Consider the following 12412-nt stretch of genomic DNA (forward strand, 5'->3'; position numbering starts at 1 on the left):
AGATCACGACCTGAGCCGAAGTCGGAAGCTTAAGTGACGGAGCTACCCAGGTGCCCCCCAAATCTTGCTTTTGAATGCCACTCCTGTACCAAACCCTGCCTTTAAGAACTGCAAAGCACTCATAAAAGTGGGAATATTGTCCAGGAAACATTCTTGAGTTGTGTTTGCCTGTTTGTATTTCCTTCTTTGCTCGTAAAAGAAGGACAGGTAAAGAGCAAAGGGTTGCTTTGTTTCACATCCCAGCTGCAAAAGTCTAAAAGTAAATTGGAAATTCTGTCTTCCTGGAGGGGGCCGGTGGGGGGGGGGGTGGCGCTGTTTTTATGGACTTAACCCAGTGCCCTTGTTTCCTACCCAGTCCGTATTAAAGGGATTTTACAGTAGGCAACACTCTAGCGTGGGCTTTACTGCCTTTAACACCCACCTCCCATACCACAAACACAGCACACGCGCTCACACACGTACACACTTGCTTTTGGAACAACAGAACGGCGCCCGGCTCAGGGTCTGAGCACCTGCCTCTGCCAACAGCCATCAGTTTCTCTTAGCTTGGGAGGCTGGTCTGTAGCCAAGTTCAGCCCGGTCCAGTCCCAGCCACGCCCCCGCCCCGCACGGAACGTGTGTATGCCTTCGGCGCAAAAAGTGGGGTAGTTCCCTCTTCTCCTCTGGTACCTCCTGTTAAGTGAACATATATTCCTTCCTTTGCAAGCCCCCAGGCTGCCTGCAGCACAAGGCAGCCCGCCCCTCACGAGCTATAAGCTCCATTAGCATTCCTGGGTGCACACACGCTCTGAAGCAGCATGGCCCTGCCCTGCCCGCCCTGCCTTGTCTCCACTGTGAGCGCTTGACTGTATTTCCTTCTTTCCTTTTTCTCCCCATCTTGAGGGGGCACTCTGTAAGGCTTCACAGTCAATTTCCCCTCGGAGTTATTTTCCTGCGAAGCGAAAGAGTGAAATGGTAACACGCGTTTTCGGCCGAGGCAGAAGGCTTAAGAGACGCAGTCTGAACTAGAGAGGAAAAAAAAAAAAAGAAGAAGAAAAGCGTGTGGCTAAATATATTCAGCCACCTCACACTGTTTGCAAGCGCAGCTCCGAGGGGGAGCAAAAGGAAATCCGTGTCCGCATGTGTACTTTTCGTCTGACCTTCACTGTTGAAACATACCAGCCTGTTTGCCTTCAATCATACCCTTGGTGATCTTCAATTTCTTGCGGGCTCCGAGTTCGCAGACCCGCATGCCGCAGACAGGCTCCGTTGGCCTCAGCCCATGGACTTGCACGGTGTTTTCGAAAGAATTACTAGCTGACATTTAAGAATCAGGAGAGTCCATGTCGAAATGGGAATTTGGGGCTTCTCTTGAAAAATCCGAACTGTTTGGGAGCCAGATCCTTATGTAACAGCAGCAGTCGGAGCTGAGGAGCGGCTGTCCCCTTACACAGGTGCGTGCACTGCAGGTGCCTGGTCCCCGCGACAGATCCCAGGTACCGTTCTACACACCAAAGATAAGACAGACAATAAACAATGTATCGGGGCGTCTGGGTGGCTGAGTCGGTTGAGCGGCTGACTCTTTGATTTCGGCTCTGGTGGCGATCCCAGCGTTGTGGGATCGAGCCCTGCTTTGGGCTCCACGCTGAGCCTGGAGCCTGCTTGGGATTCTCTCTTTCTCTCCCTCTACCCCTCTTCCCCCCGCCCTGTCTAAAATAAAAAATAGGGGCGCCTGGGTGGCGCAGTCGGTTGAGCGTCCAACTTCAGCCAGGTCACGATCTCGCGGTCCGTGAGTTCGAGCCCCGCGTCGGGCTCTGGGCTGATGGCTCGGAGCCTGGAGCCTGTTTCCGATTCTGTGTCTCCCTCTCTCTCTACCCCTCCCCCGTTCATGCTCTGTCTCTCTCTGTCCCAAAAATAAATTTAAAAAAAAAATAATAAAATAAAATAAAATAAAAAATAAAAATTAAAAAAAATAAAATTCAACCGATACAAAGAAAATAAAAGTCTTTTCATAATCCCACTGCCCCAGAGGTCATAGATGGGTGTATCCATCCAGAATAAAAATTTCTTACATTCATAACATATGAAAGGTATTGATTACATCCAAGAGGAGATGGTTTATCTGGAATGTTCCAGTCCTGGCCCATCCCCAGTGAGTGGTGGTAATTCCTGAGTTTAGTTATTTGATTTTTCCTGCGAGCATGATGGGTTGATGGGAAGACTTGGCCGCCCCATCATCTTCTGGAATGCCTCCATTGTGTGGACCCTCGTGTGGGATGAACTGGATATTTGCCCACAATTACAATTCGATGTTTTAAAGTCATTGCTATTTGCTGACACATACAAACAACTGAAGACCTGTTCACAGCCTGTGTGCCCCCAGTAGGTCCACCACGTGTGGACTCTGCCGAGGCCCATGACGGCTCACCCACCTATGGGAATCGTGGAGATCAGAGGGTGCCATCACTGGCCAGGCATCCCCCAGTGGGAATCCCACCCGGTTCCCAGCAGGGAGGGCCCTGTAGCAAATCCCTCCAGTTTGCCATTCATTAATTTCAACGGTGAGGCTTAAACAATGAAAGATTGTTTTTAAGCCCGTCGCGTTGCTTGGGTACTTCTGTTTTGGATTACCATTTAAATAACTTTCAAGTGAGAACCATTTTTTCCTTCACTTTTTATAGCTGTTTTCACATACATGGGATTATATACCATCCACACTATTTGATATCCCACTTTCTTTATTCAGCAAGATGTGGACGCCGTATCTCGGTACTCACTGAGCCCAGTGTCTAGGTTGTTGGTGCCCTGAGTTTGAATCCTGGTCTCTTTACTAACCGTGTGCCTACAGCGGTGTGGGTAAGGCAGGGATGAGTTTGACCCGCTCAGCTTTGGGAGAGAGAGAGCCGAGAATGATGGACGGTGAGGAGGCAGACGGGAGGCCTGGAGACCAACAGAGAGAACGAGGGACCCAGCGCATCTTCAGGGACGTAAATTGCTTTTACCACGCCCATTCTCTCTGCTTGCCCCTAGGGTACCAAGTCTCCTACGGGCACCACGCCCTGTGATTTCAATGTCTCCCTTCTGAATGCACATGGATTACCAGACCCTGCCAGCAGTGCAGACAAAGAAAGGATCCTCTTAACTATTCAGGATGTAAAGGTAAGATGGACTTCAGCCTCATAACCCCACGAAGGGCCAGGGTCTTTGCCATAGCCAAGCAGCTGGGCTGTAGGATAGGAAAATCACACCAGGATTTGGCTTTAACAGAAAACCTCTAGCCCACCCGTTAGGTTTAAAACAATACATGTGAGATTTGACTTAACGATCTAGTTTTTCATGTGGGTAGAAGCTCACGTTAGATGAACATTTACTAAGTGCTAAGCACCGCGCTGAGTGTGGAGCATCCATCACTGCATTAACCCTGTGAGTTAACTGCTAGGTACTTTCGTCCTCATTTTGTAGTTTGGAGAAACTGAGGACGAGAGAAAGGATGTTGTTCACCCAGCCCTCAGAGAAACCCACACTGGAAACCTCAACCCCGTGACTCCTTATTCCTTGCAATTAACAATCCTAGGCTGGGAATTGCGCTGGCCTGCTTTTGCTCCCCAAAGTGCCCAGCTCTCCGTAGGGGCACAGTCTTGTAAATATCATTGATGTTCAGCCTGGAAGCAAGGTGCTGAGAGGTGGCCATCTGTCAGTTGTGCTTATGATCGAGAAGACCTCTTCTTTGCCAAATGTCTATCTCCTCAGTGAACCCATAGCTGGGAACGTTGATGAACAGTGCTTTTCAAAAATGAAACCCAATGAGGAAACAACCAAACAAAGCCTAATTGAGGGACTGTCTACAAAACAGTTCACGTGGAGGCTTCAAAACTACCAATGGCATAAGTGAGAAAGGTTATTCCAGATAAAAGAGGCTGCCAGCAGGGGTGCCTGGGTGGCTCAGTCGGTTGAGCGACTGACTTCGGTTCAGGTCACGATCTCACGGTCTGTGAGTTCGAGCCCCGCGTCGGGCTCTGTGCTGACACCTCAGAGCCTGGAGCCTGCTTCTGATTCTGTGTCTCCCTCTCTCTCTGCCCCTCCCCCACTCCTGCTGTGTCTCTCTCTGTCTCAGAAATAAATAAACATTAAAAAAAAACAAAAAAGAGGCTAACAGCATATCACAGTTACCCCACATGAGATCCTTGTTGGGGGGCGGGGGGCAGGGGGCTGTTGGGGTTGCTAATTGCCCTAAATTTAAGGATGGTTTTGGGAAATTAACGAATTTGAAAATGAACTACATTATATTAGATAATATTGTATGGTTGTTAAATTTCCTGAATTTGATAATTCTGTCTGTTCTGTTTATGTAAGAGAAGGCTCCAGTTCTCAGGGCTGCCCAGAATTGGTGAAGAACCAATGAATGTAGGTGGAGGGTATGTGGGTATTCATTATACCCTTCCCATTATAGTATTCAGATATATTTTCTGTGGGTTTTACCTTTTTTTCAAAATAAAAAGTTTGTTTGTTTTTTTAAAGCTAGCACATTAAGGAGGGGGATATTCCGCTTCAGTAGAGCTAAGCGTCAGCAAAGAGAAAAAGAGAAGAGTTTCCTTTTAAGGAGACCTAGTTTTAAAAACTCTGTAGGATTATATTGATGTCAATTTCCTGATTGTGCTTTTGTGCTTTAATTATGCAAGATGCTACCATGGGGGAAACTGACTGAAGGGTACATAGGATCTCTCTCTCTCTCTGTTATTTCTTACAAACAGCATAAGAAATCTACAATAAGCACAACATGAAAAGTAAAAAGCTAATAACTAAATAAAATAAACACAAATGCACAGGTTCTATCTTCTAGAGGTTCAGATTTTGATCCTGGGCTTGGGCTCAGGCATGTTTGTTTGTTTGAAGTAGCCCACATTTTGCAAACATTTCACCATGTTTGAGAACCCCAGTTTTAGGGAAAAGACAGCTGTGGATCTCAATTTTTGATTCTGTAAGAATCGTGCAGAATATTTGAAATGCATATTTTAGAGCTAATTTTTAAGATACAGAAGTTGTATATAGGAGATAGCATAGTTTTTAACAAAAGAATTCCCAGTGATTGTGAATCAGAAGGACTGAAGATTTCAGTTTACCTCATACAGAAGGAAAGTTTTGGAGATAATTTGCACTTTGTGAGTTGGAACTGGGGACTATAAAAAAAAGTTTAAAAGTCTTTAAGTTTATTTATTTTATTCTAAGAGAGAGAGAGAGACCCAGAGCATACGAGCAGCAGAGAAGGAGAGAGAGAATCTCAAGCAGGCTCTGTGGTGTTAGCGTGGAGCCCAGTGTGGGGCTTGAACTCATGAACCATGAAAACATGACCTGAGCTGAAAGCAAGAGCCGGTTGCTTAACGGACTGAGCCACCCAGGCGCCCCCCCACCCCCCAAAAAAGGAGCTTTAAAATTCAAAGTTAGAATCTCATCTCCATCATACAAAATTAGGATAACTATAAAGTAAAAAACAAAATAAAACAACAACAAAAATCCAAGAGGTTCACAAAAGCCAGAAAAGGATGAGAGGGGCTCTGCCCTTGTCTTCAAAACCATATCCTATACTTCTGGTGACAGAGGATATTGCTTAAAATAACAAATGAAAGATACAAAACCATAATAGCTCCTGACAGCATCTTCTCTATTATACATCAATTTCTATCCAGAATTTTGACCATTAGTATCAAGAAAAGACCAAGTGATGTTCAACACACTCTTTTAAAGAAGACAGGAAAGTCTTAATGTATTTTAGAAATGTTTTCATAGAAAATTATTTTATTTAGGTTTTTGATTAAAGAGATGAATTTTAGATAGGAAATTAACTTTGTGTTACTGTATCAATACATAATTATATTAAGAAAATGAATATGAACCCTTCACATTTTGTTTTTCTCACTTTGGTCACGTTCAAAGTATGTTTCAAACTGGAAAAGGAAAAAAAAAAAAGCAACCCAGAGAAAATAGGGGCATGTAGGAGAGGATTTATTAGTTATGACTTGAAAAAATTATGCTGGAATTCAGGATAAGGGTAGAAATACAATGATGAATAGAAATAGGTGTGGCCAGGGGCACCTGGGTGGCTCAGCAGGTTAAGTGTCCAACTTCGGCTCAGGTCACGGTCTTGCAGTTCGTGGGTTCGAGCCCCATGTCGGGCTCTGTGCTGACAGTTCAGAACCTGGAGGCTGCTTCGGATTCTGTGTCTCCGTCTCTCTCTGTCCCTCTCCCGCTCACACTCTGTCTCTCTGCCTCTCTGTCTCAAAAATAAATAAACATTAAAATTTTTTTTAAAGAAGTAGGTATGGCCAGTGGGGAGGTCCTGGATCCCTGACTGCGGGGGCCAGGTTTAGCTCACCGATGTGTCTTGTTGGCTGTTCTGCTTTAATTCCAGTGTAGTTAACGTGCAGCGTTAAATTAGTTTCAGGTGCGTACATGTACCCTTCACCTAATTCACCCATCTCCCCTCTGGTGACCATCAGTTTGTTCTCTATAGTTAAGAGTCCGTTTTCTGGTTTGTCTCTTTTTTCTTTGTTCATTTGTTTTGTTTTGTTTTAATTCCACATATGAGTAAAATCACGTGGTATTGGACTTTCTCTACCTGACTGATTTCACTTAGCACCGTATCCTCTGAATCTACCCGTATTGTTGCAAATGGGAAGATTTCATTCTTTTTTTTTTTTTTAATTTTTTTTAATGTTTATTTATTTTTGAGACAGAGAGAGACAGAACATGAACGGGGGAGGGGCAGAGAGAGAGGGAGACACAGAATCCAAAGCGGGCTCCAGGCTCCGAGCTGTCAGCACGGAGCCCGACGTGGGGCTCGAACCCACAGACCGCGAGATCATGACCTGAGCCGAAGCCGGTCGCTTAACCGACCGAGCCACCCAGGCACCCCAAGATTTCATTCTTTTTTATGGATGAGTAATATTCCATTGTGTAGACGTGTACACACACACACACACACACACACACACACTCACACACTCTTGTGTATCCATTCATCTATCAGTGGATACTTGGGCTGCTTCCATAATTTGGCCATTGTAAATAATGCTGCAATAAACATAGAGGTGCCTGTATCTTTTCAAATTAGTAAATTAGCGTTTTCATATTCTTTGGGTAAATACCCAATAGTGGGATTACTGGATCATATGGCAATTCAATTTTTACTTTTTTGAGGAAACTCCATACTGTCTTCCACAGTGGCCGTACCAGTTTGCATGCCCACCAGCAGTGCAGCAGACTTCCCATTTCTCCACATCCTCAACAATATTTGTGGTTTCTTGTGTTTTTGATATCAGCCATTCTGACAGGTATGAGGCGATCTCTCATTGTGGTTTTGATTTGCATTTCCCTGATGAGTGATGTTGAGCATCTTTTCATGTGTCTGTTGGCCATCTGGATGTCTTCTTTGGAGAAGTGTCTGTTCATGTCTTCTGCCCATTTTGTATTGGGTTCGTCCTTCCTTTCTTTCTTTCTTTCTTTCTTTCTTTCTTTCTTTCTTTCTGGTGTTGAGTTGTATCAGTTCTTTACATTTTTGGATACTGCCCCTTTATTGGATATGTCATTTGCAGACATATCTTTTCCAATTCAATACATTGTGTTTTAAGTGTTGTTGATGGTTTCCTCTGCTATGCAGAAGGTTTTTGTTTTGATGAAGTCCCAATAGTTTATTTTTGCTTTTGTTTCTCTTGCCTCAGGAGACATATTTAGAAAGAAGTGGTTATAGACATATGGAGAAAGACATTGCTGCCTGTACTCTCTTCTAGGATTTTTATGGTTTCAGGTCTCACATCCATTTTGAGTTTATTTTTGTGTGTGGTGTAAGAAAGAGGTCCAGTTCCATTCTTTTGCGTGTTGCTGTTATGTTTCCCCAACACCATTTGTTGAAGAGATTGTCTTTTTTCCATTAGATATTCTTGCGCACTTTGTCAAAGTTTAATTGGCCGTAACACTGTGGGTTTATTTCTAGGTTTTCTATTCTGATCCATCGATCTATGTGTCTGTTTTTGTGCCAGTACCATATTGTTTTAATTACTACTGCTTTGTAGCATATCTTGAAATCTGGGAATGTGATACCTCCAGTTTTATGTTTTTTTCAAGACTGCTTTGGCTATTTAGGGTCTTTTGTGGTTCCCTACAAATTTTCAGATGATTTGTTCTAGTTCTGTGAAGAATGCTGTTGGTATTTTGATGGGTTTTGCATTAAATCTGTAGATTGCTTTGAGTGGTATGGATATTTTAACAATACTTGTTCTTCCAATCTGTGAGCATGGAATATCTTTCCATTTGTTTGTGTCATTTTCAAATTCTTTCATCAGTGTTTTATAGTTTTCAGAGTACAGGCCTTTCACTCCCTCGGTTAATTTTATTCCAAGGTATTTTTTAATTTTTTGTACAATTGTAATTGGGGTTATTAATTTCTCTTTTTGCTATTTCATTGTTAGTGTATAGAAATGCAACATATTTGTGTGTATTGATTTTGTATCCTGTGACTTTACTGCATTCATGTATCAGTGCTAGTAGATTTTTAGTGCAATCTTTAGGGTTTTCTCTATATAGTATCATGTCATCTGCAAATAGTGAAAGTTTTATTTCTTCCTTACCCGTTTGGATGCCTTTTATTTCTTTTTCTTATCTGATTGCTTAGGCTAGGACTTCAAAGTACTATGTTGAATAAAAGTGGTGAGAGTGGACATCCCTGTCTTGTTCCTGACCTTAGGGGAAAAGCTCTCAGGTTTTAGAGGATGATGTTAGCTGTGAATTTTTCATATATGGCCTTTATTATGTTGAGTTATGTTTCCTCTAAACCTACTTTGTTGACAGTTTTTATCATGAATGAATATTGTACTTTGTCAAATGCTTTTTCTGCATCAATTGAAATGACCGTATGGTTTTGATCCTTTCTTTTGTTGATGCAGTGTATCATGTTGATTGATTTGTGAGTATTGAACCACCCTTGCATCCCAGGAATAAATCCCATTTGATCGTGGTGAATGATTTCTTTAAGGTATTGTTGGATTCAGTTTGCTAATATTTTGTTGAGGATTTTTGCATCTGTGTTCATCAGAGACATTGGCCTGTAATTTTCTTTTTTTTTGGTAGTGTCTTTATCTGGTTTTGGTGTCAGGATAATGCTGGCCTCATAGAATGAATTTGGAAGTTTTTCTTCCTCTTCTGTTTTTTTCTGGCAGTTTTCCTTCTTCTATTCTTTGAGAAGAATAGCTATTAATTCTTTAAATATTTGGTGGAATTCACCTGTGAAGCCATCTGATCCTGGACACTTGTTTGTTGGAAGTTTTTTTGATTACTGATTCAATTTCATTGCTAGTAATCAGTCTGTTCAAATTTCCTTTCTTTTTTTTTTTTTTTTAATGTCTTCTTGTTTTTGAGAGCAAGAGACAGCACAAACAGGGTAGAGGCAGAGAAGGAGAGGGAGACACAGAATCTGAAGCAGGCTCCAGGCTCTGAGTTATCAGCACAGAGCCCAACGTGGGGCTTGAACTCATGAACTGTGAAATCATGGCCTGAGCCAAAGCTGGACACTCAACTGACTGAGCCACCCAGGCACCCCAGTCTGTTCAAATTTCTGTTTCTCTCTGGTTCAGTTTTGGGAGGTTGATTATCTGTTTCTAGGAATTTATCCATTTCTTCTAGGTTGTCCAATTTGTTGATATAATTTTGCATAATATTCTCTTATAATCCTTTGTGTTTCAGTGGTATCTGTTGTTCTTTCTTTCTTTTTTAATGATTATTTATTTTTGAGAGAGAGAGACAGAGCACGAGCAGGGGAGGGGCAGAGAGAGAGTGAGACACAGAATCCGAAGCAGGCTCCAGTCTCTGAGCTGTCAGCACAAAGCCCAGTGTGGGGCTTGAACTCACGAACCGTGAGATCGTGACCTGAGCTGAAGTCGGACGCTCAACCAACTGAGCCACCCAGGTGCCCTTCTGTTGTTATTTCTCCTCTTTCATTTCTGATTTTGTTTCTCTGAGTCTTCTCTCTCTCTCGCTCTCTCTCTCTCTCTGATGAGTCTGGCTAGGTATATCCATTTTGTTGATCCTTTTCAAAGAACCAGCTCCTGGTTTCGTTGATCCGTTCTATTGTTTCCTAAGTTTCTATTTCATTTATTTGTGCTCCAATTTTCGTTATTTCCTTCCTTCTATGGTTTTGGGTTTTGTTTGTCCTTTTTTATAGTTCCTTTAGGTGTAAGATTAGGTTGTTTATTTGAGATTTTCCTTGCTTTCTGAGGTAGAAACTTGCCTCTTGGAACAGCTTTGCTGCATCCCAAGAGTTTGGGGCCATTGTGTTTTCATTTTCACTTGTCTCCATGTATTTTTTTATTTCCTCTGAATTCTTGGTTAGCCCATTCACTGTTTAGCAGCATGTTATTTAACCTCCATATATTTCTGTTCTTTCTAGATTTTTTTCTTCATGGTTCATTTCTAGTTTTACAAAAGCATTGTGGTCAGAAAAGATGCATGGTATGACTTCAATCTTTTTAAATTTGTTGAGACTTGTTTTGTGGCCTAATAGATGACTTATTCTGGAAAATGTTCTATGTGTATTTGAAAAGATTGGGTATTCTGCCGCTTCAGGATGTAATATTCTGATTATATCTGTTAGATCCATCTGGTCCAATGTCATTCAAAGCCACTGTTTCCTTGTTGCTTTCTGTTTAGATGATCTATCCATTGATATAAGTATGGTGTTAAAGTCCCCTACTATTATTATATTACTATCAATTACTTCCTTTATGTTTGTTATTAGCTGCTTTATGTATTTGGGTGCTCCTATGTTGGGTATGCAAATATTCATAATTGTTACAGCTTCTTGGTGAATCGTTCCCTTTATGATTATATAGTGTCCTTCTTTGTTTCTTGTTACAGTCTTTGTTTTAAAGTCTGTTTTGTCTGATGTAAGTATTGCTGCTACCCAAAGCTTTCTTTTCCCTTCCTCTTGCATGATAAATGCTCTTCCTTCCCTTTCCTTTTAAGCTACACGTGTCTTTAGGTCTGAAATGAGTCTCTTGTAGGCAGCATATGGATGGGTCTTGTTTGTTTATCCACTCTGATACCCTGTGTCTTTTCATTGGACCATTTGTTCCAAAGTAATTGTTGATAGGTACGTTCTTACTCTTCTCTTGCTCTTTTTTTTTTTTCTCACTGTTAGCTGGCTTTCTTTAGTATACTTGGATTCCTTTCTCTTTATTTTTTGCTTAGCTGTTACTGGTTTTTTTTTTATTTGTGGTTACCAAATCAAAGATTTGTATGTAACATCTTATGCATATGCACTCTATATCATAAAGTTGATGGTTGCTTATGTTTGAACCCATTCTTTAATCCTCTCACCGCCCCCCCCCCCCAGTTTTGGGTATATGGTATCGTACTTCACATCCTTTTATTCTGTGAATCCCTTGACTGATTTTTACCGACATACTTAATTTTACTCTTTTTGTGCTCCCTACTTTTCTGACTCTTACTTCTGGTCTTTCCTTTTCACTCAAAGAGTCCCCTTTTAACATTTCTTGTAGGGCTGGTTTAGTGGTCATGAATTTCTTTAACTTTTGTCTAGGAAACTCTTTATCTCTCCTTCTATTATGAATGATAGCCTTGCTGGATAGAGTGTCCTTGGTGGCAGGTTGTTTTGTTTTGAGCACTTTGAATGTATCATACCACTCTTTCTGGCCTAAGAGGTCTCTGCTAAGAAATCTGCTGAAAGCCTTCTGGGGTTTCCCTTGTACATGACTGTTTTCTTTTCCCTTGCTACTTTTTACATTTTAAAGTTTTTGTCTTTATTTATTTTTATTTTTCCAGGAATGGAATTTAGTGATCCATCACTTACATATAACACCCAGTGCTCATCCTAACAAGTGCCTTCCTTAATGTCCATCCTCCCACCCAGTACCCCTCCAGCAACCCTCACTTTGTTCTCTGTATTCAAGAGTCTCTTATGGTTTGTCTCCCTCTGTTTTTATCTTATTTTTGCTTCCCTTCCTCTATGTTCATCTGTGTTGTTTCTTAAATTCCACATATTTGTGAAATCATGATATTTGTCTTTTTCTGACTTAATTCGCTTAATATAATACACTCTAGCTCCATCCACATTGTTGCAAATGGCACAATTTCATCCTTTTTGATCACCGAGTAATATTCCATATATATACAATATCTTCTTTATCCATTTGTCAGTCAATGAACATTTGGGCTCTTTCCATAATTTGGCTATTGTCAGTAGTGCTGCTGTGAACATTGGGGTGCATGTGCCCTTCTAGTTAGCTTTTTTTTTATCCTTTGGATAAATACTTAGTAGTGCAATTGCTGGGTTGTAGGGTAGTTCTATTTTTAATTTTTTGAGGAGCCACCATACTGCTTTCCAGAGTGCACCGGTTTGCATTCCGAAAAGCAGTGCAAATTCCCC

General features: G+C 41.7%; 1 protein-coding gene across 1 annotated transcript in view; it reads left to right on the plus strand.

Annotated features, from left to right (window-relative positions):
• Positions 1-12412, plus strand: part of KATNIP (katanin interacting protein) — a 142415-nt gene that overhangs the window by 22324 nt on the left and 107679 nt on the right. The window contains exon 5 of the mRNA XM_049638467.1: positions 3010-3138. Coding sequence (XP_049494424.1) covers positions 3010-3138 — 129 coding nt within the window. The remainder of the gene's footprint in view (positions 1-3009; positions 3139-12412) is intronic.

Source organism: Panthera uncia, chromosome E3, assembly GCF_023721935.1.
Source record: "Panthera uncia isolate 11264 chromosome E3, Puncia_PCG_1.0, whole genome shotgun sequence".
NCBI classification, from domain to species: Eukaryota; Metazoa; Chordata; class Mammalia; order Carnivora; family Felidae; genus Panthera; species Panthera uncia.